The following is a 26,740-nucleotide window of genomic DNA, read 5'->3' on the forward strand; positions in this document are numbered from 1 at the left end:
CCTTTGGACTATACCTTGATAAAATTATAGCTTGATTATTTCACTAGCTGTTGATTGACACAGAGTTTCTGAGATAAAAATCTCCGTTTAAAACATATTGTTATCTCTGTTTTGTCAAAGATAATGACAAGGATGACCATACGTTTTAATTTTGGTCTATGAAACATCTATTGATTATATCAATAATCTATAGTGATACCAAAGTTATAGGAGTATTTAAAATAAATTGAAAAGGCCGGAATACGTTTGCTATTTTAGAAAAACTGTTCAAATACTACTTAGGTTTCAGTAAGCGTAATCACGATACGACTATATTTAAAATTCGTTGTTACAATTGTATGAAATTGTATTTTTCAACGAGATTACTTTATGATAGGTCGGCGCAGTAAGTATGTGGCGAATGGTAATTTTATGCCAACAGTTAGGTAAGCGCGCGACGTCGTGTGAAACGTGCTCCAAATTGGATAATTTACATTCAAACATGACGATTACGTTGTTTCGGAGGACACACGTGGTCTTTATTTCTCTTATTAAGAGTACAAATATTACCCGTTTTGTGTACACTGTTATACTTTTGAATTTTATTCGTAAAAAATAATGCGATAATTTATACAATAATTTATTGTTGCCCGCGACTCCGTCCGCGCGGATTTAAAAAAAATAATTAGTAACCTATGAACCATCCATCCATTTTCATTGATAATATAAGCAAGAAGTAAGATGTGGCCGTATTAATCAAGATTCAAATCAATTAATAGTGTGAGAGATACGCTACCAACTTTTGATTTAGAAAGAGAAATTTGTTAAGAAAAAGGCAAGGGAATCAAAAGTGGCTCGAAATCATAAACATTAAAAAAATATGGTGAAGTGAACTATATCAAGTCCGGAATAGGTAAATAATCAGCCCTTTACATACTTCTCATTTTATATTACATTATTTTTTTTCTATACTTTACGTCCTAAGATTTGTAACGTTCAAAAATAGAACATTGTTCTCTAATATTTTTTTTCTTTTTCTTTTATAAATTATAAGGTGGCAGACGAGTACGCAGTAATTACTTTTAAAGTAATCTGCTACATTTTGGATAAAAGTCTCCTAATATAAAATCGATGGATAAATTACCGAGTCAACAATGTGTTCGGAAACATTGAATGGATGTTATAAAATGCAAAATAGGGAGCACCGGTGTTGTCAATTGCCACTCGCCGCGCTAAACTAAATTCTATTACGTTTTATGGCGTTAAACTTTACAGCGAATATTCGTGTTCCAACTTCCTGGTTTTCATCAAAGTAGGAAACATATGTAGTAGGTTATTAGTAATAGGTTTCATTTATAGATTATAAATCTTCCTAATATTATAAATGCGAATGACTGGATGGATAGATGGATGTTTGCTTGAAGTTATTTCGAGAACGGCTGAATAGATGTCTGGAAGAACACTAAGCTACTAATTAAGTTTTTTTAGGTTCCGCGGAAACGGAGTCGCGAGCGACAGCTAGTTTCACTATATAATTTATTTTGTATCGAGAAGAATAAGAAAAGATAGGATAGAAAAATTTAAAATAATCGCGTTTCGTATGATAAGTGCGGCACCAGAGGCCCAATATTAGTCCTCTTGCCCTTTTCTTATGGGAAGTGGAAGAAGAAGAGGATGCATGGGAAGGGAAAATATTCTATTTCTGTGTATTTCCCCCGTCGGTTGAAGGTAGGCAACGCATCTGCAATTGCGTATGTCTATGGGCAACGGTCGTTTCGCTATTACAGCAATTTCAGATAGCGCTCGCTCGTTTGCCACTTTATGATATAAAAAAATAAACAAAAATGGTCATTTTATATACATGTATAGTTGATAATTTTTCTATCTTTCGATTAAACAATTTTGTATGTAAAATGAAAAAAAAATCATAAAGCGATAAGACAAGACACAATAAAGTGAATGTACCATCGTTTGTGGGATCGTAATACGAACGGAACGCAATATTTACGGTCGCATCTACGCTCATAAAAACTGTTCGACATATTTCATTTTGAAAATTTGCGAACACCCTCCGAACAAGGTGTTTATTAAAAGTTTTTACGGGATATAAACATGTGCGCGTCTATTGGTCTTAGTAAGAAAGAATTTCTAAATTTGGGACACACTGTATAACTCAGAGATATTTGTGACTAAGGGCGATCTAAGCTAAGGGGCTACTACGTAACCATTAACGACTATTATTGCGACTGTTATAGTTTACTAGGACTGTAAAGTTATTAAGTCTCCTGAAAAAAACTTTCGAAAAATATTAAATCGAGTACTTACAAATACATACCTTAATATGGTAACATTTATATGTTTCTAAAAGTTGCTTCAAAGAAATGTATTTTAAATATGTATAAAGTAATGTTGTAAATTTTCTTGCGCATTATAAAAGGCAATATTCTAGATTATCTACAGGGTCGTACTAGTAATTATCCGACTTGTACTTTATTAAGCAATTTATGTTCGCAGCGAGCTCTGATAAACTCGATTTAAATTAGCTTTTGGAAGTTAATGATTATGCGTTTTTTTTTATTTAATGAATTATGAAATACCTTAGTATTATATTACTACAAAAATTCAGTGTAGATACAAAATCTTACAAATCTTACTAATATTATAAATGTGAATGTTTAGATGTTTGAATGTTTGTATGAAGGTATCTCCCGACCTATGGATTTTTATGCAAATTTCATCACACATGTAGAACATAGTCTGGAAGAACGTAAAGGCTACTTATTAAGTTTTATTTAATTCCGCGCGGACGGAGTCGCGGGCGACAGCTAGTAAATAAATAAACTTGATTCGAACAATATAGTACGTATTATGACTCAGCAATATTGACAATTTTTGTAAGTCTGCGTACGTTTTGCTCTATAAAAATAAGCTGAACGAAAGCATTGTATTTGGCTCAAACGTTTTTTCCATTGACTTGTTATTCGTTGTCTATCAGTTTATTTTGTAACAAAAAATATTTTACAACTCTTCATTTCGCTAAAAAAATTAACAATGGTCAAAAATTATGATTTTATCTGTCGCCCGGAACTCTATCCGCGCGGAAATAAAAAACAAAATAATAACCTTTGTGTTCTGCCAAGCTATGTTCTACATCCATGCCAAATTTCAGCGAGATGTAGCCGTTCTGGAGGTACCGTCTAACAAAATACATACATCCATGTAACCAACCAAATATTCGCATTTATAATATAAGTAAGATTTAATTTTACATAATGCGATGAGGTAAATATTGTGTCGTAGATATTTGCGTTTGTTGTATTACGCTTAAGAGTAACTGAGTAAAAGCGTTAATAAAAACTAGTAGATAGTGATCTTCATCGATACGTTAGCCGGGTCAGCATTCCATCAATGCAGTTTGCAAGTCCTAAGTCCTAAGTAATGCGTTAGCCTGTTATTAATAATGGCCGCACTTGCCCGCAATAGCATCTGAATTATTCATTTAACGCCTGGGAGGTCGTAGACTTTGAACGAAGTCTGGGTCATAGATGTATTTCTTTGGAAGAGCTTATGGTAGTGAAATAAGATGTGTTATTCAAATATTATTGCAAAGAATATTCTTCCTTTAAGAAAATTACTTAAAATATATTCTACATTTTTAGCTATATTTTTGTTTGATGACTACATTAGTAGAAAAATGTTTTTATAATTTAATTATATTATACTAAAAAACAGGACTACGTTTGCATTGAAAGTATGAATAGCAATTATACTAGCCACATCCAGTAATAAAAGTTTATTGTAAGTTGAAATTATTTGATATTTTACTCATTTACGATATAAGGTTTGAGGGTATAATTTTTAATAACATACAAAAAGTACGACAAACTTTTTATATCATACAAGCTGTCGCCCGCAACTCCGTTCGCGCATAATTAAAAAAAACTAAATAAGTAGCTTATATGTCCTTTCAGACTATGTTCTACATCTATTCCAAATTTCATGAAGTTCTATTCAGCCGTTAAGGAGATACCTTCAAACAAACATATCCATCCATCTAAACTTTTACATTTATAATATTAGTAAGATAATATTATAACAAAATAATTTTCGTCTAAAAAAGTCATCCCAATTTAAAAACATAAAACTAGAATTTGTCGAAAGATTTTTGTTTGCATTAAAAACAACGTTACGGACTGCATACAAATTATCATCATAAAACAAATGAAAGGCCCATTAAGGGAACCTTAATTTAATAAAGAAGGTTAACTATCAAATATTTTGAATTTCGAACGAATAGAATTCGATATTTAAAAATTAGAACAATTTTCAAAATGACTTACCAAATAAATCTTGAGGTAGAAGAACACGTTCGTATGTAATATCAAATTCCTTAAATTATATGAATTATTGTCGTATTTCACAAGAAAATCACAATTACAAACACACGGAAAACTTGATAGGTAAAAACAAATCACTAATTTGAATCAAATTGTAAAAGAATATCAAAAAGCATGAAAACAACGACCAAAGATAACCTATTTGAAGGTATGGTTAAACAACAAAAATCTAAGTTGCCAGTTGTCAAAATAATTATATTTTTTAATGAAAGTTTTTTAGCTCGTCATCTTACCATAAATATTTCTTTTATATTTTACGTCTTCTTTAAAAATAAACAAATATCAAAACACGGATAAAATTAAAATATATTTAACCTTTTTCATTTAATCAAATTAAATTTAAAAAATACATTTTTTTGTGTTATATTTCGAATGCCTTCCAATTAATGACGTTCGAAAATTATCATTCCATTTTCAAATTAATTTATGACGATTTAAATAACCTGCATAATTTTTTTATACAATTATCTGTCAACCGTTTTATAATCTGTGTACATACGTAATAAGTCACATATAAAGTAATTTTGTAAAATTGTCGGTGGATTTAAATAAAGTATTGAAAATGTTTTATTGCGTAAAAATTTAGAGAAAGCGATGTAAACTCGTACAGTGTTAAATGATGTGTTATTGTGAATATCATTTTCTATTTAATACGGCATTCGTGAGAAAATTAATGTAAGAGGTAAGGTGTAGCACTGATTTTCATTTTAAGTTTTCTTTGCAATGGAAATCAAGTAATTATAATTCTTTGTTTCAGATACCGCGATGACGCATTATGCTGGTCAGAAAGGTAGGTTTCTTTTGTTTAAATATTATAATTTGCTTACAATGAATTGTGTGATTGTCTTAAAGATAATTCGATTCGTATAGAGACATAACAAACATGATGGCGCTTCGTTGTATATTTGAAATTAATTTTGTTCTAAGATTAAGAACAAACGCTTCTATTTAATTAGTTAAAGGTTATTTTTGTTGTAAATGTTATTGGATTTTGTAAATTATGGTTTTTCTTATCTTCAATACGGTAATATTTTTAGTGTTTCTAAATGCAATATTTAGAAGGCATTTACGATTTTAATGTCTTTAATTGCATGTCGATGTAATAATAAATGTTTAAATCTCCGATCGAGTTTCATGCAAATGGTATGCAAAACTAAACCGAATATAAATTATGCCGAAATTAATGCAAACAAGCGAACTGACCACTGGCGTAATATTTTAATCGCATCGACCCGTATACAAATATTTGCTGAAGGACCCGCGTAATCCTAACCATCTCTTCCACCGGTATTATTAGGAAATTTATTTGTTTATAACTATGATGGCTCAATAGTTAAACTTTTAGCTTTATTGACTGAGGTCTAGGCTTCGACGTTCAGTTATAGTGTTTTTCAATATATTTTAGTGTATTTCTGTCTGCTTCTAAAATATGATCGTAATATTAGAAGGTTTGCTATCTGATTTTTAATTTAAGAATCTTATTATTACGTACATATAGTCTCATTTTCAATTTAATTGTTTTAATCCATTGTAATCTGTTTTAACCTTTATTAGTAATAAATATAGGCAATTTAATATTTATTATGCAATATTTTATTTGGCTTTTACACTAGTAAATATTATTAAAAAAAAAATTGAAATTGTTGTTCAACCCTATTTTGCGGGTCGAAGCGGTCAAGCGGAGGGCCGATGTTTGACGTTAGGGCTACCACGAATTATGCGTATCTGATAGCACGGTGGACCTCAATTACGGGAGATTTGGGTGCGCCGAGACCGTCGCCTTGCCGTATTCATTGTTGTTTAATTGTTTTTATGGCTTTATTGCGGTCATGTTTCATATTTACTTGTGTACAAGTAAAGTTTCTAAAGGAAATTTATTGAACTTCGAATATTATTATAGAACTTTGCACTCAAAAGAACCTCTCTGTATATTTAAACTGTAGAATACTTTAGATAATATCGTTTAAGAAAAATTAAGTTTTAAACGTACGCAAAATGCGCTTGGAATTTGCGAGATGTTTGAAAATCGGCAAAGTAGCCCAATACGTTCACACAAAAGATTGTTGTCAAGTAAATGACGTCTGTTTTTGTTTATTTTTTATATCTACTTATAATAATAATATATTTTATATAATACGTTGGCAATAGTGTCTTTTTTTCCATTCATGGAATCATTTTCTGAACTCAGATACATGTATAAATACAAAAATGTATACTATAAAACAACAAACTTCATCGTCAACTCATATGCGGTTGGCTTGTTTCGTTCGGTGAGATAGAGCCATAAAAACAATTAAACAGCAGTGAGAACAAGCCGGTGCTTATTACGTCGCGCCGCGCGGGATTTGCGCAATTTTGTTACTGTCATCGACAAATTGTAAACTTTGTTAGATTGATATCGGTCTAGACATACTGGTTTAAATTAACAAGCTTGCAGTTTGTTATTTAGCTAGCGGTCGCCAGCGCAGAATTAAAAAAGTTGCCTTAAAATGTCCGCGTGTAGCTACCTACCTCTCAGTCCCGTTAACATCGGCCCAGCCGTTCTCGAGATTACCTGAAACATACTCAGCAGATACACAAACGAAAATTTAAAAAAAAATTCAATATAAGCAACGCAAAAACACCATGTATATAAAATTACATACAGATATTACAAACACTCGAATTTTATTAATATGTAAAGATATAAATTTTATATGAATCGTTAAATTGTGAACTCATTTCGTTGGTGTTAGAGGAGAAGCTAATTCACAGATTAATATGCCTAGTCGAATTACAAACTGATGAAGTTGCGTGCCTGTCGGCGACACACAAATAGAACGGTCTTCAAAAACTGTATGCGTTTGGTAAACAAAGCAACGGTTTATAAGAGCGTTCTTATTTACGCGTTAATGACATTAATTGTCAAAAGAATGTGGCCGTCTTTAACTTACAAATTTCAAAATATATTTTTTAATATAACCTACACATATGGTCATGGAGAACAATAGAATTTGCTAGATTTGCATCTTTCACCAAATTTCTTTATATTTTTAAATAAATTTTAAAGAAATTTGGTGACAATATACGGAAGGTATTTGAGCAATATTTTTAATATAAATATTTTTTAATGTTGTACTATAATATAAATATAATATAGTACTATAATAAATAATAATTCTCTGGACCGTTATTGTTGTCGGCTCTCTGCTCGTTTCTCTTCTCTTTACATCTCTCCTTTTAGTAACTAAAAAGGCAAAGGTTCTGGTCAGAATGCCACGTATTTGGCAGAATATTAATTCTGAACTTAACAAATATTTTTATGTAATATCTTACAGGTTGTATCAGATAAGTGAAATTTGACATTTTCTAAGATTTTTCTTTTTAAAATTTCACTTAAAACAAATAGATACATTTCTATTGAAATATGTGAAATTTTATCAATAATAAAACAAATGAAAACTTAATTGATTGACTTAACTTGGTTTTATTTGAATAACTGTCAAATGCGTGGGAATTACAAACGCTGTGTGTTTTGTTCAAACAACTTTTTAAAGTCGTAAAAAGTTTTGTAAAATAGTAAAAATTTTGTTTGATTCATTTTAAAAGGTATTTTATGTTACGACTGATGATTTGGTGACGTGTATTAGCATTTTTAATTTAAAAGCATATCTTTCTAAGAGCGCCCGTGGCTCAGGAGTTGCAGGTGTTGGGTTCGAATCCCGCCATGTACCAATTTGTTTTTTGACTTTCGATTTACATATGTACTTCTATCCAACGTTCTTACGGTGAAGGAAAACATCGTGATGCAACCTGCACATATCTGTGAAGAAATTTCAAAGATATGTGTGAAGTCAAGCAACCCGCACTTGGCCAGCGTGGTTGACTATGGCCTAGTCACCCCTAACTTAGGGTAGGCTCCGAGCTCCTCAGTGGGGAGGTATAGTGAGCTGATGATAATCTTTCTGACAAATTTTCATATATGTCACGATTAATATACTGTAAAAATAATGACATAATATCGTAACGGTCGTACATTGACGACGATCAAATACCAGTTTGCATTACATCGTAAAGTACACTTATTTGCATTTCATCAACCGGTGTTTATAAAAATCGATCGGTCTCCAGCGTAGTTTTGTGCCCAAATGATTTTTACATAAAACCTCTTTTTAATTTTTTTCTTTTTTGTCTTAAAAGTGCCCGTATGCCTGTAGTTAACTTAAACGTCCCAAACTGGCAGCAATTTGCGCGGACCTGAGTAAGCTATAAATCATGTTAAATTATTTTTTCATTACACGTCCTCGTATACAGTGCAGGGTTAATATTCTATTAGTGGTGACGTGATGTTTTATTAGTTCATGATAAATTGACTGTCATTTATTGCACTCGCAAGAATTCATACCGAATTTCTGATGAAAGAAATGAAATTTATTGCAGTGAGTCAGGATGAAACACAAAACAATGGAGAAGGTTTTAAGTTGAAGATTTAATTGATTATTTGAGAAAGTTACGCATAACTTAATATTTATGTTAAGAAATGTATACATAATTACCTATCTAGCCATTAAATTAAGTCATGTTAAAACATTCAATGCCTACACATAAATACTGGCACGGTTGCATTTGTCTTATAAGTTACTTATTAAGCAATTTCCCTATTGCAGTAAGGTATATTATTTAATAATTACTAATAAAAATCTGTTGTCATGTCTATAAAGTATGTAAGTCTGTGTTAAAATCTTATTACGGCAATATGTCGAGACGTTATCAGATATACGGAAATTAGCCGGTCGGTTGCCATTACACCGCTCCGAGCCACTTACAAAATAATAGACGGTGTTTTTTGAGAATTTTGTATCAAGCTTCTCATTTATGAATGCAAAAGAGAATTTAGAAATTTAGAGTGTGTTAAGGATGATTAGTTTGACAACTGACGCCTATGAAGTATCGAATTAGTTTTGTATGAGAATTAATGTTGTACTTAATGGATGTGTCATAGTGTTGGAACGTAGGTGCGTAACGAACAACAGTAAAGTATCGATAATTGATCTTGGAATAAATTATAGTTATTTGGCTATGTATCGTACAATTAATTAAAAAACATTAATGACATTTCTTTTATGTTTGTCAACACCTCTGTACTTTATGTAGTGTTAAATAATAAAGTAAGAGAAAGAAACATTTTTTTTTATATTGTAATTTAAAAACAACGATCTAGAAATTATCGATTGCAAGTTCTATGAAAACAACAATCGAAAATCGAAAATATTCATAATCGATTTTACGCAACCCATCTCTAGTGAATTGTCAAAAGTGTTGTCAAACTAATCTATCTTATAAAGACACAATATAGCAGAAATGTGTGTAAAACTTGATATCGTTAACTTTGTTATTTTTAAACTATTAATACTGCGTACAAGAATCACCTGTAACGGTTACTTTTAATAGGAAGATTAATCGATAAGCCGACGTTAATACTGGGTTTAAGTTAAAATTAGAGTTTCAAAGCACTCTATTACAACTTACCTGTCACATTTGATGCCTTAGTTTTATGAGTTTGAAAACATAATATAAATCGTGTTTGTAATAAATAATAATTAATGTTCCAGTATAAATTAAAAAAAGATAAATTTGGGATCGATTTGTAATTCTAGTAAAATTATAAAATAACGAAATTCTGAATCTTACGGTGACACATCTAGTCTATGTCAATGTCCTCATACAATGTTATAAATAGATTAAACTAAACAACTATTGTAGACGGCGTATGCAAAACCTGCGCAATGATTTAATGTCTCCCATATAAGTTGTATTCAAAATAGTTCGTAAATGTATTTGATATTTCCAATGCTATTCCATGATAGGCTTTAAGATAAATTGCAGGAAGTTATGATAAACGAATGCTTATATTGTTCGAAATAATTTTAAACTAAGTATTCATTTTTAGGAGCGTCTGTGGCTCAGTGGTCAAGCACTTGACTTGCAGTCTGCAGGTCCTGGGTTCAAATCCCGCCATGTACGAATGAGTCTTTCGATTTCCGATTTACATATGTACATTTATCCGACGTTCTTACGGTGAAGGAAAACATCGTGATGCAACCTGCACATATCTGAGAAGTAATTCAAAGATATGTGTGAAGTCAACCAACCCACACTTGGCCAGCGTGGTTGACTATCGCCTAATCATCCTTAACTTAGAGTAGGCTCCGAGCCCCTCGGTGGGGACGTATAGTGAGCTGATAATGATTCATTTTTAGTGATTGTTCAATAATAATTATTGATTTATTAAAGTTCTGGATATTTAATTTCACCACACTTCAACTATTAATTTATCATAAATTTAAACCAAAACTTCTTGTTAAAAAGGCATTTATTTTACATTGACATTTTATTGACATTAACAGACACACTAAATTTAAAAATACAATTTTTTCCTTTTTTTATCACTAATGTCAGTTAACATGTAACCTCCTTTAACAATAATTCAGATACTGATTAAACAACAATTTAAATTAATCTATTCTAATAAGATAGACCTTGGTTTCTGAGAGATAAATCTCCGTTTAAAATATATTGTTATCTCTATTTTGTCAAAGGTAATGACAGTGATAACTATATGTTTATACAGAGATTTTCGTCTCAGAAACCCACAGTAATACGACAATTGTCACGTACGCAATATTGATTCAAGTGTTAGTAGTACATGTTTTGCAGTGGACTATTTTCCTCCAATTGTAAAAAAGGCTTAGATTTGAAATCTTGACATTTTGATTATCTTAACTGTTACGAGTTTGTGGTTTTTTAAATAATGATGTTTGTAATATAATAGTATAGGAGGTAGCAACGTTTTCGAGAAAGAATTTCAGGTCAGCTGATTTTGTGATATGTCGTCCTTCTCGCTCTTTCGGATAGAGTCTAGGCAGTCTGGCAGTCGGTAGTGGTTGCATTCACTACTGCGCATCCACCTTGTCCACGTACTTATCCTGGATTTTAAAATCATTTTAAGACGCTTAATTTTTAAATTTATAATGTTGTAAAAAATTTACTGCAAATAAAATTATATGCAAAGTATATAAAACAAGCAATAACTTGTAAACGAAACCAGTCAATACATCTGGATAGTGTAGAGATGGCAACCAGTTCGAGAGTCAAATGCGTACAAAAAGCATTACTCTGTGGAACTGGTGGGAGCGCGCGCGATGCCGGGAATCCGAGCCAGTCAAAAACAAGGAATTTAACAATGGTCGGATAGTATCGGTCGATTTCGTTGTTTGTTACCGCCGATCGCCTCACTCGACGGATGCGGAATTAGCTCCATATGTTCGCACTAAATAATAAAACGTATTATAATTTTTTTACACTTATTCACATATCTTTAAGGACGATTTTGCTCTGTCACTCTGTTTTCTTTTTGCAATCAAAAATTCATAACAACGCAATGTGTCTGTTATTGCACTTATTTAACTTAAAAGAAGACAAATTGAGGTCGTAAACAACTTTGGTATTAGTAATAATATGATTGCCATACAAATAATGTAATTACAACAGTACACTACAATTTAAATTTTCGCTGCTAGTAAACACGGGGATGTAGCTCAGTGGTAGAGCGTTCGCTTTGCATGTGAAAGGCCCCGGGTTCGATCCCCGGCATCTCCAGTATCTTTTTGCATGGATTTTTAAACGAATAATACTTTCTGCTTTTAGCGAATTAAATGTCATTATTTTTTTCTATTTAAAATTTTTACTTTCTAATTTTGCTAATATCGTAAATGCCAACTTTGAACTTAAATAATGATCTCGTACAAACTGACACGCGGACATTGAATCAATGTTAAAATGGAACTTAGGACATATAGACGTTATGGGAGGACCGAGTACGGGGTCAGTAATGACCCGCCTCGGTGCAAGTCGTTAGTGGCCACGCAACAATGGACGACATTTGCATCAGGCTCGCTTCAACTTGAACGACAGGTGGAAATGTAAAGAGCTGATACTAAGCTAGGCTTGTCGAAATAAACTCCAACAAATTTAATTGAGTATAATTGAAGTAAATATGATTTAAATTTGCTTTAATATGATAGGAGATAAGTAGAATAGGTTAAGTAACGAATTCTTTAACAATATGGCTATACAATGCTTTAGTTTCGCTAAACTGACAGGAATATTTGTGTCAATCTTTTGATTGAGTACCTACCTTAAAATCGGACAATGAAAACTATAAATTAACTATTCGTACTACGGTATGATATTTCGGTGGGTTCTTAGTCAAACTTTTATACTTTTACTGCTGTAACAAAAAAAACGGATATTATTTTTATCTCCTTTTCGCAAGAGTACGTTTATGTGATTAATAACTGCTCTATATAATTCTTTGCAAAGCTGCGTGTACATTTAAAATTGAATATTATTTATTTAAAGTAACTTTAGTTGGTTACTTAAAATATCGAACGTCCGTTTCTAGATAGACAATGTCGTCGTTCAGACGGACAGATGTACTCGTGTTATTATATTTTATGTTATGTACTTGTGTAAGCCCTTACAATGATACTTAGTCGTTGCTAATATGCGAAAATTTGGATAGACGTTTGTTAGAAGGTATCTAGTTCAAAGGATCTCTTTGAAATTTGGTATAGATGTAGAACATAGTCTGGAAGAACATGTAGACTGGTAATTAGGGTTTTTTTTTTAATTCCATGCCGACGGTGTCGAGGGCAAAGGCTAGTATTATTTAAAGTCATTGTAAAACACGACTCTTGATATTTTATTAGAAAAATTGTAATCGTAAGTTTCCACTGCAAAACTTATCATTATTTGCTTTTCTAAAGTGAATGTGTTTTGTACATACGTTACAAAAAAGAGGTCTGTGGTCTCTGTCTACCCCTCTGGCTTACGGACGTGGGTTATGATGTCATATTATAGTTCATTAGAATTTATTTTTTACAAGATTAATTTCATTAATCATTAAAAAATCTCCACTTACGTCTTTAAAGTTAAGAAATACGTGTAAAAACTTAAGTTTACACGACAGTCAAATAATGAGACGCCATTAGTTAAGATTGCTACATTTGCGATTCGTGTACGTTTTCCGAGAAAACCGTATAAAGCAGCGGTATGATGTCGCGCAATATTTGTCATCAAGTGTTGCAACTTGTCGTTAGGTGGACAACAGTGAAAGAAATGTTTTAGTTCCGCGCTTACGATTTCGTGTTACTGTCTATGGATTCAATACTTAAATCTTACGTACATTGACATTTCAAGAGTAGTTTTTTTTTCATTTTCATATATACGCGTTTACATTAGTTTTAAGATTATTTTACAATGGTAATTTTGAAAACTGTACATTTAGGATTTTATAAAGCAAGCTGTTTGGGACATTTAATACCGACTGCATTTACTTAAGACTACGTTTTTTCTGATAAATTCATACTAACGATAATTTAATAACTCTCATGGGGGCATGAAGATTTGCTCCATTTATTTAAAAATATGTTGTAAAATAAAGCAATATTGAAATAATAATAATATGTTCTTCATTAACTCTGAGTCACCAACCTTTCCATGTGTAAAGCATCGAAAGCATCGTCATTACCACGAATCACTTGTTTGTGCCGTGGCCGGTTGAGATTTTCACACTGTATCCGAGTCGCGACGGACAATGGGCGTTTTGTACAAATGTAAATTTCTGTTATACAACGGCGCTTAACATGCAGATTGGGAACGTGAAGTCTCGATTGAAACTTTCAAACTGTCCACAACGTTGCTTGTTTCGTAAAATATTATTAATAATCCTTGCTTTGACTATAGAGAAATGGACTAGGTAAAGCCATACTAAATAAAGCCACCCTTAGACGGTCGTCAGGTAATGTCAAATTCAAATATAGTGTGCATACCATGCTTACACTTATGTCCTTAAAATCAGATCATCCAACAGAAACGAAAACAAATTTGTTGGAAATAAAAAAATCACCAAACTATATACAAATAAACAAGCTTGGAATTTATTGTTCGTTTTTATTTGATAAAGGCGAATGCGCGAGAATGACAGGTCCTGTCATTAAAAAGTCAAAGTGTCCAACACACAATGTTACTTGTTTCGTAAAACATTATTATTCTTAATAATCTTTGTTTTCTTCGTGTTTAAATTGTGTTTAAACACTTGAACGTGTCATGAACTTTTTTATTGTGTTAACTTGAATTTTTCACTTTAATTAGCTTCGTAATTAAGGAAACGTTTTCGATTTTTGATCATTAACGCTTTAAATAGGTATAGACTAATTTGACATAAACGCTGTATTTAATTAAATTAAGTTACATACACAATGTCGTAGTTTAAACAATTATAGAATAATTAGGTAAGAGATAAAATGCCTAAGGTCAAGACAAAGTTATAAGCCCTATACAAATAATATTGAAATTAGGAAACAGACGTAACAGTTTAAAAATAACAGAGGTGGACGCAAACAACAACACCTGATGCACGAATAGTCCGACTCGAATGGTGCAATACCACGACCACAGAAAAAGACTTGTGTGAAATGTGAGCAAATCCACTTTTCACCTAATTTTAGTCCTTTTTCCGTTTTCACCCTGGTCTTATAAAGAAAGGATGGTAAGGAGATGCGGATGTGATGGAGGAGTGACTCATAGAAACGAATAATATTCTCTTTCTATGCGTATCTTCCTCCGTCGATTAACAGTTGGTAAGAATTCGGGTGTCTGTGGGCAGTGATCGTTTCGGTGTGTCATTGAGTCCGGGTTTGCTCGTTTGCCACTTTTTGTTTCTTAAAGTTAATTTTCAAAGTAAAAGATTATCTTAAAACGGTAAGTACGAATTGACAATTGAAGTATGCGCACAGCTCTGACGTGGAAGCGACGAGCGACGCGCAAAGCGACCTCTGACGGCCAGTCTTTGCATTTCAAATGCAATCGCATTGTATGCACATTTTTACTGACTTATTACTCAAGTTGTACGGTTAGCAGATAATGTTACACTGTTTTCATAACCACGGTATTTTATTATAATAATAAAAAAATATTTTTATAATAGTGATACTGATACCAGGAATCTTCTTGTCACTACGCTGAGCTGCGAGCGGTACTGGACAGTACTTGGACATTGCAGAATAACTTAATTTTTCTAAAATAATAGTTTTTTTCTAAATAAACGTAGCCTTAGTACTTCCTTATTACAGCTACCTGCCATTAAAAGTCCCGTCAAAATCGGTCCATCCATTTCAGAGTTTAGCCGGAAAAAAACTTTCGCGTTTATAATATTAATAAGGATTACTAAGAATTTCTACCATATTTAAATAGATTGATATATATTATAAACACGGCTAAACACTCACGTATATTCGTCCGGTGGCGGCACCGACTAGCTCACTGTGAGCGAAGGACCGCGTCCGCGAAATAATACCAGTACCACTCCAGAAACTAGTCGGCGCCGCCACCGGACGAATATACGTAAGTGTTTAGCCGTGTTTATATATCAGTTTAGTATAATGTCTCACGAAAGTTTGAATAATTTAATAGCAAATATTTAAATAATTTATTTTCACCAGTATAGCTCCGCGTTGAAGAATAAAATTAAGAATGTTATTGTTAATGTCAACAATAACATATTTTTTCCTTTATCCACCGAATTTATGAGATGATTTTTTGATTTAACTTTTTATGCTGACGTTACCTGCAAGTAACGAAGACGAGCGGCCGGTATCGAATGACTGTGAAGCGTTTTTGTTTAAATTGTGAGTGATAGGTACACTCCAGTAACTGGAACTCTGTGGCTAGTTTAGAGCTGGTTACGTAAAGTTTATGTTTTCATTTCATTCCTCTATTCACATAAATACTGTAGATAGAAACTGAGTTTGACTTTAAAGGTACACGTCCATTCGTCAGCGCCGCGCACGCAAGGCCCACAACGGGTTTAATTTGCTTTGTATGATTTACTATAACACTCGTAAGACAACGCGAATAACTTTAATCCGTGCATGCTGTGTGTCCGGCCAATGGACGCGTACTACTAAAAGCTATATCATGATAAATTGGCCCTTCTTATGCTCTTTAGAAAGATTATAGACGATGTTTAATTATAATTGTGATAACAAGTGTTAACGTTAATTAAACTTTTTGACAATTTAACTTAATGTAACTTTTATTCGCCATATAATTTTTTTTGTACATATTCAGGATAAAGATTCGGGTAAATAAATAAATTTCGACATTATTGAATGCAAATATCATTAAAGTAAATGCAATTATTCATCAGTGACGAATAAGTACATCTCTTTTGTCCCGACCACACTTTCGAATGTCCTTAAACTGTCACATTATAATTTATCGCAAACATTTGCGTGATCTTAAAGTACCGTCATTGTCTTTACATCACCCCCGACAATAAAGCGTGAAGGTAAAAAAATAAAACAAAGTAAGGGTCGAATGTCACGGCGTCATCGGTAGCTGAATTGTACTTAGTTGTACAGAGATGACAGAGGTACTCAACATTTTCTCTTCGTTAATTTTTATTATAGTTTCAGGTTTTATATAAACTTTTTTCCTTGGCACAAATTAGGTTTATTAACGGTTAAAATTTGGCCTCAAAACCTAATAAGTACATGAAAGATGCAGCAAACATTACTGTAGGGAAACAATGATTTATACTTATATACTGGGCTTTCTTCTTAATAGGACGTAACATTTTAAATTTGATTATAGTTCTTTGAAAAACAATGATGGATGCTTGTTCCTTGAAACACATCGTCTTTATCTAGAAGTTCAAGGCGTCCACAGTTTCGCTGCCCTGTCGCATACGTCTCTCTTCGACGATAAATCCTCATTAGCCGCCCCTGGGTTTACGGCGCGCGATCCCACGGCGGCAGTAAAGCGGGCCACGGTATTACTGTTGCATTACCCCTGACTTTTGTTCGACGTTGTTTCATCTGTAAGTGATTGGAGGTGCACATCTTAAGGTTCTTTTTTTTGATTAAACTTTCCAGAAGAAAGCTTAATCAAAAAAAAGAATTGCCTAGAATAGGATAATACTGCAAACTCCGTTCGTTTACTCGCCCAAAATCATACATAGTAAAAAATAAAGAACACGAAGAAAATGACACTTTACTTTGAAATCGACTATAGGAAATCACAATGAAATTATCATCCATACAAATCAAGATACATAAAAACCTCGTGTAAAAAAGCATTAAGCGCCTCACCCAGTTGTAAAACAAGGTCTTAATTCTAACCCTTCAGTAATTGTGAAAACGGGACAAATATCTGTTCTGTAAACAAAAGCTACGTAAGTCACTTACATAATTTCCCGATAAATAATTGACAGTGCGCGAGGCGTGCGTCTCCAGGAACATTTTATATATTATTCAACCGATGTTGCCAGTGTTCTGTCATATTACCCTAATATTGGAGAAATATTCGGCGTTTGTGAGGGGAATGCGTTGCAAAATGGAATGTATTTTTTAGCTGGAACCGCGAATATTTGCCAATATTTAGTCCGAGAGTACAAAATATGTATACAGTTATATGACCCTTACGTGCTGGCTTAGTTATTGCCGGCGGTTGTTTATTAATAAAAAACTCAAGACTTCAGAAATTTTATTTTTTACCCGGAAGTAATTTCAATACATTTTGGCATAGTTACTTAACATTTAACGATAAAGGTGCTCGGTAGGTTATCTCTGACTTAGTCCACTACTTTTTTTTTTATCATAAGGTGGCAAACGAGCGAGCGGCCACCCGAAATCGCTGAAATAGCGAAGCGACCGTTGCCCATAGACATACGCAATTGCAAATGCGTTGCCTAAACTACATCTAAAAGACCGTGTTTTTGGTTTATGTTATTTATTATTTGTTGTGTCCATTATTTTATTACATTTCACCTGATTAACAGGCGGGTTACCAATAATTTGTAATTTATAGAAATTAGAGAAAATCAATCTAAACATCCAACTTGAATCTTTATAACGCATGTTTGTAATTTGACTCATCTTTTTATATAATTCGTTTTGAAGGTTATAATTTCTAACATCTGCCTACACTGATTGGAATTAAAAAGTGTCGATGTCATTTTCGTTGATTTCTCAGACCAAAAATCCCTGAATTAAACATAGCGCCATCCCTATCATTATCTTTGACAAAGATAAATAAAAATATGCTTTATACATGGATATTAGTCTCAGAAACCATCGATAAGTGAAATTTACGTTTAACGTCTATAATTATGACATCATAACTAATAGTGATGTGACATACGATCAAAACGTCGTGCAACCGGACATATTAATGAATCGTTAAGGTGGCTTTCAATTAGGGATTACTATTCGATTAGGGGTTACCACTCACACCAGCGCGTGTGCAAGGGGAACTAGCGAATTTTCCGGAGGGCGGTTGCAGTGTCACTTCACTAGCACGTGGCGCCTCGCGACGAGCGCAAGCCTACGCGTTCTTTATTCAAAAGTTTCAGTTTTCGTATTCAACTTTGACGTTCAATACGCGCGCGTAAATTTAGTAGTTTTTGAAAGTTTTTTTTTCTCGTAAGATTTAAGTGAGTTGAAATGTGAGACTTTAAAGTTGTTTTAAGATTTTTGTATAGTTTTGTGCAAGTATTTTGAACATTGATAGTTTGTAGTGGTTTGTTTACATTTATATTACATTTTTTACCTTCAACTTTTGTTGGTTGGAAAGTTACTTTAGCAAAAGTTTCTTCTTTAAAAGTTTTTCTTTGCTTATTTCATATGGATATATATTTTCTGTGAACTTTTCTATTTGGTATCTTACATAGGTTAATTTGAATTTAGCTTCCTTGTTATAACTGAATGTCTATTGAAAAAAAACGCGTCGGTGTCGGTAGCATTTAGTGTGACGAATGCTTTGCGGCGTGTCTTTCATCTCACCGCCGTCCGCCATCGAGAAGTCATCGCTGTCGGAATCGAATCGACGACAAATTGGTGGTTACGAATGCGGCGTTGCATCGATTTGTGATTTGTCTTATTGCTAATAGGAATAAAACTTCTTGATACTTTATAGAGTTCGTAATTTTAACAATATAGATACGTTAATAAACAGACATTTAATTAGTCATTGCTAACAGATTTATACAAACATAAATTATGGTATTATTACATTTGATTTACTAAATAAGGGCTTATAATATACTTACAACTATTATAGCTAGAACAAAAAATACACAAAGTTAGGATAGTAGATTATATTATATGAACAATGAAACTTTTAGCAAGTTTTAGATATGCAAAGACTTGATAGTTTTCTATAACATCTCCTTAAGAGGTGCATCAATCCTAAAACGGTATAATTTCAAGTAGCAAGATTGTTGATTCGATCTACAAAACTATAATGCGTTACGCTAAATATCGGATCCAGAGGCTCACAACCCGTAAATAATCAAGTTAAATATGGACAAAAATACGAGACCATTTGGACTCGTATATTGTGATTTGGTTAATTATGCTGTTACAATCGAAATGGTTTTTACTATCATCGCTTTTTTGGATAATTTTTTTTGTCTTTTCCTTCTAAACCCTTTTATGATTCAGACCATGTACATTATACGAGATGTTTTTGTCTTTGATATCGTATCGAGGCATACACATAGCGATTAGAAACAAAAATAGAATTGATAAATATGTTGTATTTATTAAACTAATCACATGGTTGGTGGAAATCAAATAGTTGCTAATCAAAACTCTGTTTCTTGTAACCTGATCAAGATAATAACAAGCCAATTTCAGGTAATTGTACAAAGGAATTATCGTAAATGATTATTACAATAAGTAAAATTAATATATTCAAGCAAAGCCGTTCATTGGATGATCTGTTTCGAAATGAGCGGCACACTCAAAGCTACAAACGAGCAAACAAAGGGATCCGAAAATCTTTCCAACAATGGAAAGGGAATAAATGCTAAAAAAAGCCACGAAGACTCATTATAGGTGCGTTTAAGAGGCTCGTTACGGGCGGAGGATTGAAAAAAGGTCTCCGAGAGTTCCAATTTGGTATCTCTGCATGTCGCTGCGTATGCGCAGCGGGCGCTAACGACATCTGTTGGTCGCTAAGTGGAACTTTTGTTCGATTCGATTCGGTAGCGATCGGTTGTTGTCGGCTTCTTACTGATGTTTAGGGCTGAAGTAGCTTTTAACACGCTTCAAGTACGAGTAAAAACATTTCTCTTTTTAAAGTAACGTATTAAATTAAAAAAAGGAATATTAACTTATGCTCAACGTAATTTCTAATTCAAGTTGTATTCGTTTTTGATTTAACTTGAATTTTCTGTCTGTATGTCTGTTTGCAAGACCATGTATTTGCCCATGGTTTGACGAGAAGGTACCTGATGTATGCATATCATAGGCTACTTTTTCTTTTTTTTTAATTCTGCGCTGTCGAAGTTGCGACTTGTTTGACATTCACGTCTCATAAGATACGACTTTACATCATATAAAGAAACGATACAAGTAAAAATAACGAAGGGTTTTAGCGATTTTGTCAACCCTACACGACGAACGTTTAGTTAAAGTTGCGGTCTATTTACTTTTGGAATGCGTTATTTTGTTGTGATTTTTTTGTGCTTCTCTTATATCTGTTTATGGTTTTTATTAAAGATATTTAAAGTGAGTTTTATTTTAGTGATTAGGAAAATTAACAAATTAAAAGATTAATGACATAAATATGTATGCAGTGCCAATGGTAAACTTCTGCAGTCCGTACCATCTAGGTACTAGTCCTTACGTTCATAGTCCTGGACTCGCAGAACAATATTGGCTGTAAGTATAAATAATAAAAGCTAATTATATATTTAAATTCAATTTAATTTTCGATTTATTTCATGAGCTATGACTCGTGTACTCGCTAACACCAATATTACTAACAATTATTAGCTCTTAAGATATATTTTTTTAATTGTTGTGCTGTCAAATAAAAAAAAACAAACTAAATAACATATTATCATTGGCAATTCCTGAGTGCGCTTTACTACAAAATTTAATATTTTTTTGTTTCATCTTGTTTCAGGAAACCGTCGGTAGATGGCGTTGGGAATGCAGCTTCGGTTAATAGTCGGTAAGTTTCTTTATCGAAATTTAAACTAATTTTTATTAGACGTTTTATTTTAGTAACATTTATTAAAACAAGCGCCAAGGCCAATTATCATTTAAGAATTATTAGTAGGTAAAGAAACAAAATACTCTGACAATTTTAGTATTGAATATTTAAATGCATTGCCAGATTTACAAAGTTTTGTATTTATTTTGTAAGATCTTATTACTGCTAATTTAATCCAAATCCATGCACTAAAATCCCGCCCGAATACGTTCAGAAACATACAAAAAATATTTGTAATCATATCGCAATTTGCCGCCGAAAAACGTGTTATTCGTATCCAATCTCAATGATAGGTGTTGGGTCAATCCGGATACGTAGAGCCCCAGGTATCCAATAACCCAATCACTAAAAATGGTAATTTCCGTCCCGTCGTTCTCATGGAGTAAGAGTTAAATATCGAGAAAGATACGACACAATCCAATCACTACACCAAAGGTTTCCAATCTGTGCTTTTATAAGTTTGATACGTTGCAGTTGTCTATGGATAACTATCATTAAACGTAAAGTGACATGAGTGTCTATCACGATTATTTGTGACATGCGTTTTCATAACGTCATCAAGATTATATGTCAAAATTAGTATAAGATTTTGCGTTGTTTAATAAAAATACTGTCGATAACGTTGCAAATATTTCCACGCAAATTTTCGTGCTAGGTACCCCTGCTCATCCTTTACCGTCTTTTAATATAAAAATGGTATTGGGCTAGTAAACTTATATTTAAGAATCGAATCCAATACATATTCGTATTAATTTTTGATTAATTTTATACTACACTTTACCTTTCTAACATAAATTGATACAAAAGATACTTTAATTCGGAATATTATTTATATTGAATCTTAAAAGAAGTTAATTTAAAACCCTATTCCACTATTTAGTTTTAGTCGGACTAATATTGCAAACAGTCCACATGTTTAGTATTCCCGGCATGCGACCTTTAAGCCGCGGCTTAAGATACTTCCTAAAAATAATGAAAAACCCGCACTCCCGGATTAGCCTGGACAAATTAGATTTAGCCAGTCTCCGTATACCAAATAAAGTTGTAGGACAAACACCAATCACATTTTATAATTGCTTATTTACGAATAACATATCTACTAGCAATTTCAGGTTGTTCATTGGATTCTCAATTAATGCCTAAATCTTAATGTAAAATAAACAGAGAAACACTAAATCAATATATTGGCGGTTAATTTAATTTTATGGGATGTTTGTGTTAAAAAAAATAATTCTTCGCAAAATAGTTTAGTGTGTTTTCATGTAAAAACTAGTTGTCGCCCGCGACTCCGTCCGCGTGTTTGTCTAAAAAATAAAAATAAAAATTAGGGGTGGACTACCCTTAACATTTAGGGGGATGTAAAATAGATGTTAGCCGATTCTCAGACCTACTCAATATGCTCACAAAATTTCATGAGAATCGGTCAAGCCGTTTCGGTGGAGTATGGGAACGAAAATTGTGACACGAGAATTTTATATATAATATAAGATATCTATTAGCAATATTTTTGCTTTGATTTAAAACAAAACATAGTATCTGAAATTGTATCTCTTTGTACTATCTTTACTATGTTTTGCATTTGTAATATTTCTTAAAGCATTGTACTACGCGCAATTCTCATTAATAACCTCTCGGATAAAATACAATTTATCAATGATAAATCTCGTAACACAATAGTCCTTTGCAATTACGACTCGCCTGCTAAGGGACAATAATCGAAACTGACCGATGCAATCGATTCCTGACATCACGATACATCGACTATTTGCTCGATTGCTTTATTGTTATTGTAACCCATCTTTGCATGTGTTGTAATGTGAACCGATTTAATTAACAATAATATTTTTATAAACTAATGTCAAAATTACGTTATCGTAAAATCAAAATGAAATAGTCTTTATTACTACAGCATACGTCAAGTTTCTTTTAAAAGCGCCATTAATTTCAAACCGTTTCAGAGATTACAGACCGACAGACAAAGTTTTATAATTGGATTATAGATAAAAATATAGTTTTTTGTTATAAATATCAGGCATACATCGTGTTCCAAATTTAACTAACCTTAAAGGTGTTCTAACAAAAGAAAACAGATGAACATAAAATGTAATAATAACATTCTTAATTCAAATCAAATCAGCATTCGTATAACCTTGATTTCTACGTCTATTAACTGCCTAGTAAGTAAGTAAAATCGTTTTTCATAGTTAAGCTAGTAAAAGTCTCGTATTTGCTCAGTTTCTGAGGGCAGGTGATTTTTCACTGAGCCATACTAAAACAGGGAAATCTTTCACCACTAGTAGGCTGGTCACGTGCACCTTTGTGCGAGAGAGAGCCCTGAAACCCAATTCAATTATATGCAAGAGTGACTGAGATAGAATGCTTGATATATTACTAATATTACTTCGAAGTTACCCTTCTAATGGTGAAATATAATAATTCAGAAATAATGCTCTTAAGTATATTTATTGATATATTTTTATATATAATATTACCAAGTATATCTTTATATATTATATAATATTACCAAGTATATCTTTATATATATAATTCTTCTGTGAGTGTGTATGTCACTGAACTTCTCTCAAACGACTGGACCGATTTTGATGAAATTTTTTGTGTGTGTTCAAGGGGATCTGGGAATGGTTTAGATTCACAATTTTCATCAAATATTAACTTCATATTAATTTATTCAAATTAAAGACGTGTAGACAGGACAACGTTTGTCGGGTCCGCTAGTAATATAATATAAGAACTAAGAACTTAAAATCTATAGGATATTTTATTTTATTAGTGAAAAACTTAACACCCTGTATAACTTAGAACATCAAATGTCTAAGAAAGTTTAAAGTAAAGACAATTTTTTGAAATAAGTATTTGTAAAGAATTGTATTCATAATATTAAAAAATACCAGACCTCCGCGCTCTATCGGCATTTGCATACGAATACTCTCTTTGTGAGAAATCTATTCAAGCCGACTCCTTTCATAACGCATACGCTGTCACTTTAAAGCGTATTGGAGATTAAAATACCCTCACTTTTTTTCAATTTCTACTATTCTAAATATATTTACTGGCTGTCGCTCGCGACTCCGTCTGCGCTGAATTAAAAAACTGGATTATTTGCTTATGTGCCAGTTATGTCTGCCAGACTATGTTCGACATCTATGTCAAAGTTTGTTTGAGTCGTTTTGGAGGTACCTTCTAACATCAATCCATCTAAACATTCGCATGTATGATATTAGTAAGATTTATTTTTAGTTGTGCTATTAAGAGAGAACTACGCACTCATAATTGCTAATTGAATACTAAATCTACGCTAAGGTACCATTACATGTAAATTAATTTTAATAATAAAAGGGTTACTAAATATAAATAATTTTAAAAAAATCTTGATGCAATACCTATATATAAATGATACAATTGTTTCTAGTATAGTACTAAAATAAAGATTAATCTTGATTTGTTTTACAATTAATTGTTGAAGTAACAAAGATATGTACAACGCCATTTCTCTACTTCCCCATTGTCCTTTCTTACCGCGCAATCTGATACATACACTCTGGATAAGAATCTATCAAATAAATAGATACTTACGTTTAGATTTACTTGTAAATCTGATTAACTAAACTCTAATTAACGATAGAAAATCAATGGATAATTGATATTAAAGTATTACTTTGTTGTAACATAAAAAGATTTATTCGAAGTAGGATTATTTTTTTTTTAATTTAAGATTAAAATAAGAATGTGTGTCAGTGATAAAATGTACAGATTTCAACAATGACAACATTAACTAATATCTATTCTACTTACTAATCTATTATTTGAAAGCTATCATGTCACATCACATACATTTTTAAAGTTTTTGTTGTTATGTAAATATTATACAATTTTACTACTGTTAGGAAGAAAATCCGACACTGTGCCGGTGTACCGCAGTTACACTACCCTTACTAAAATGTCGACATTCGCGCCAAATGATTCTAATACTTTCTAAAACTACTAAGGAGCAAAATATTCGACTAATAATTTCAGTAAATATAACATAGTTAATATGTAGTATGAAGTCAATTTGGCAAGCAATTTGTTGTGTAGTTTGAAGTAATTACTGTAGGTTAAAATTTATCGCTACGATTATAACGCAGTTTGACTCTTGACTGCTGTTTTAATTCGAGCACTAGTTATATGAAGCGTAAGCAAAATGTGGACATTCCATAAAATATTAAATGACATCGTCTTGAATAACGTTTCTTAAACATACCAACCAAAGTCATGAATCTTTTCCTATACACTTCACTTACACTGGCAAAATATTTCCTGTTATCTTTGGAAAACTTCAATCGTCAGCCATTAGACGTACAATTTTGGACAAAAATGAACAGAATGAGTATTCCTTCCTCCTCCTTCGTCGAAAAACTGGCACAAAATTCTTCTTGAACGGTAGCTGTCTTATGGTGTTTATTTTATCTGTAGATGTTATAGCTTGTCTCACTGTACTATTAATAAGCGAAGCTTGTTCCACTATACTATTAATACTTAAGCTATTATACTGTAGCAACTGTCTTATCCTTACATTTCTAACGTTGTCAGATAATTAAAACAGATGCGTATTGGGTGCATTAATTTATACTTTTTTTTTCTTTGGCGCTTTTAATTTGTCGGCGCCGGGTGTTTTGCATAAATTCCTTTGTTTCTTGCGAAGAGCAGAAATGTTAAAACGGCCCAATTAGTGGGGCGGAGTAATTTATTTAGTCTTAATAAGAGAATTTTGGCAATTCTTTTTCCTTTCTATACGTACTTTACTTTTATGTAGAGTTTTCTTTATATAAAAACAAAGTTGTATTTTATTAAATTTTTTATTTTATTATACAATTTAATAAATACATTTTGTAATATGAGCTTACCAGTTATGAATGATTTATTTCGTCAGCTAAATGTGACTTTATCTCACCAATTTTAACTCGAATCATGGCACTAAATTATTTTTATAGTTTGCCAAAATAATACAATTTTCTAGTTCAATTTTCTATGCTTTGTTACAAAGTAAATCATTTCGCAATAAAATAATCTAACACAGAAATGCTCTTACATTTCCACAGGCACGTACTGACCCTCTAAAAATTATTCCGTACATCTCCACTTGTGTTATACAATTTTGAACTATACTTCATTGTGATAGAGTTCATATTTCTTTATAAAAATCGATATCCAGTAAATGAAGCGAGATTGTCCCTCCTGGCTATTAGTCCGAAGATTAG

The 26,740-nt window shown here is 32.3% G+C and overlaps 1 protein-coding gene and 1 non-coding gene across 3 annotated transcripts in view; both read left to right on the forward strand.

Annotated features, from left to right (window-relative positions):
- trh (PAS domain-containing protein trachealess) overlaps window positions 1-26,740 on the forward strand; it is a 138,273-nt gene that overhangs the window by 22,409 nt on the left and 89,124 nt on the right. For both annotated transcript variants that reach the window (XM_013310810.1, XM_013310811.1), the window contains exons 2-3: window positions 5,134-5,166; window positions 21,393-21,440. In XM_013310810.1, the coding sequence (XP_013166264.1) occupies window positions 5,134-5,166; window positions 21,393-21,440 (81 nt within the window). The remainder of the gene's footprint in view (window positions 1-5,133; window positions 5,167-21,392; window positions 21,441-26,740) is intronic.
- Window positions 11,943-12,014, forward strand: TRNAA-UGC (transfer RNA alanine (anticodon UGC)). Its single transcript has one exon. It is a non-coding gene; the product is annotated as a tRNA-Ala (tRNA).

This window comes from Papilio xuthus, unplaced genomic scaffold (assembly GCF_000836235.2).
Source record: "Papilio xuthus unplaced genomic scaffold, Pxut_1.1 DF827714.1, whole genome shotgun sequence".
NCBI lineage: Eukaryota > Metazoa > Arthropoda > Insecta > Lepidoptera > Papilionidae > Papilio > Papilio xuthus.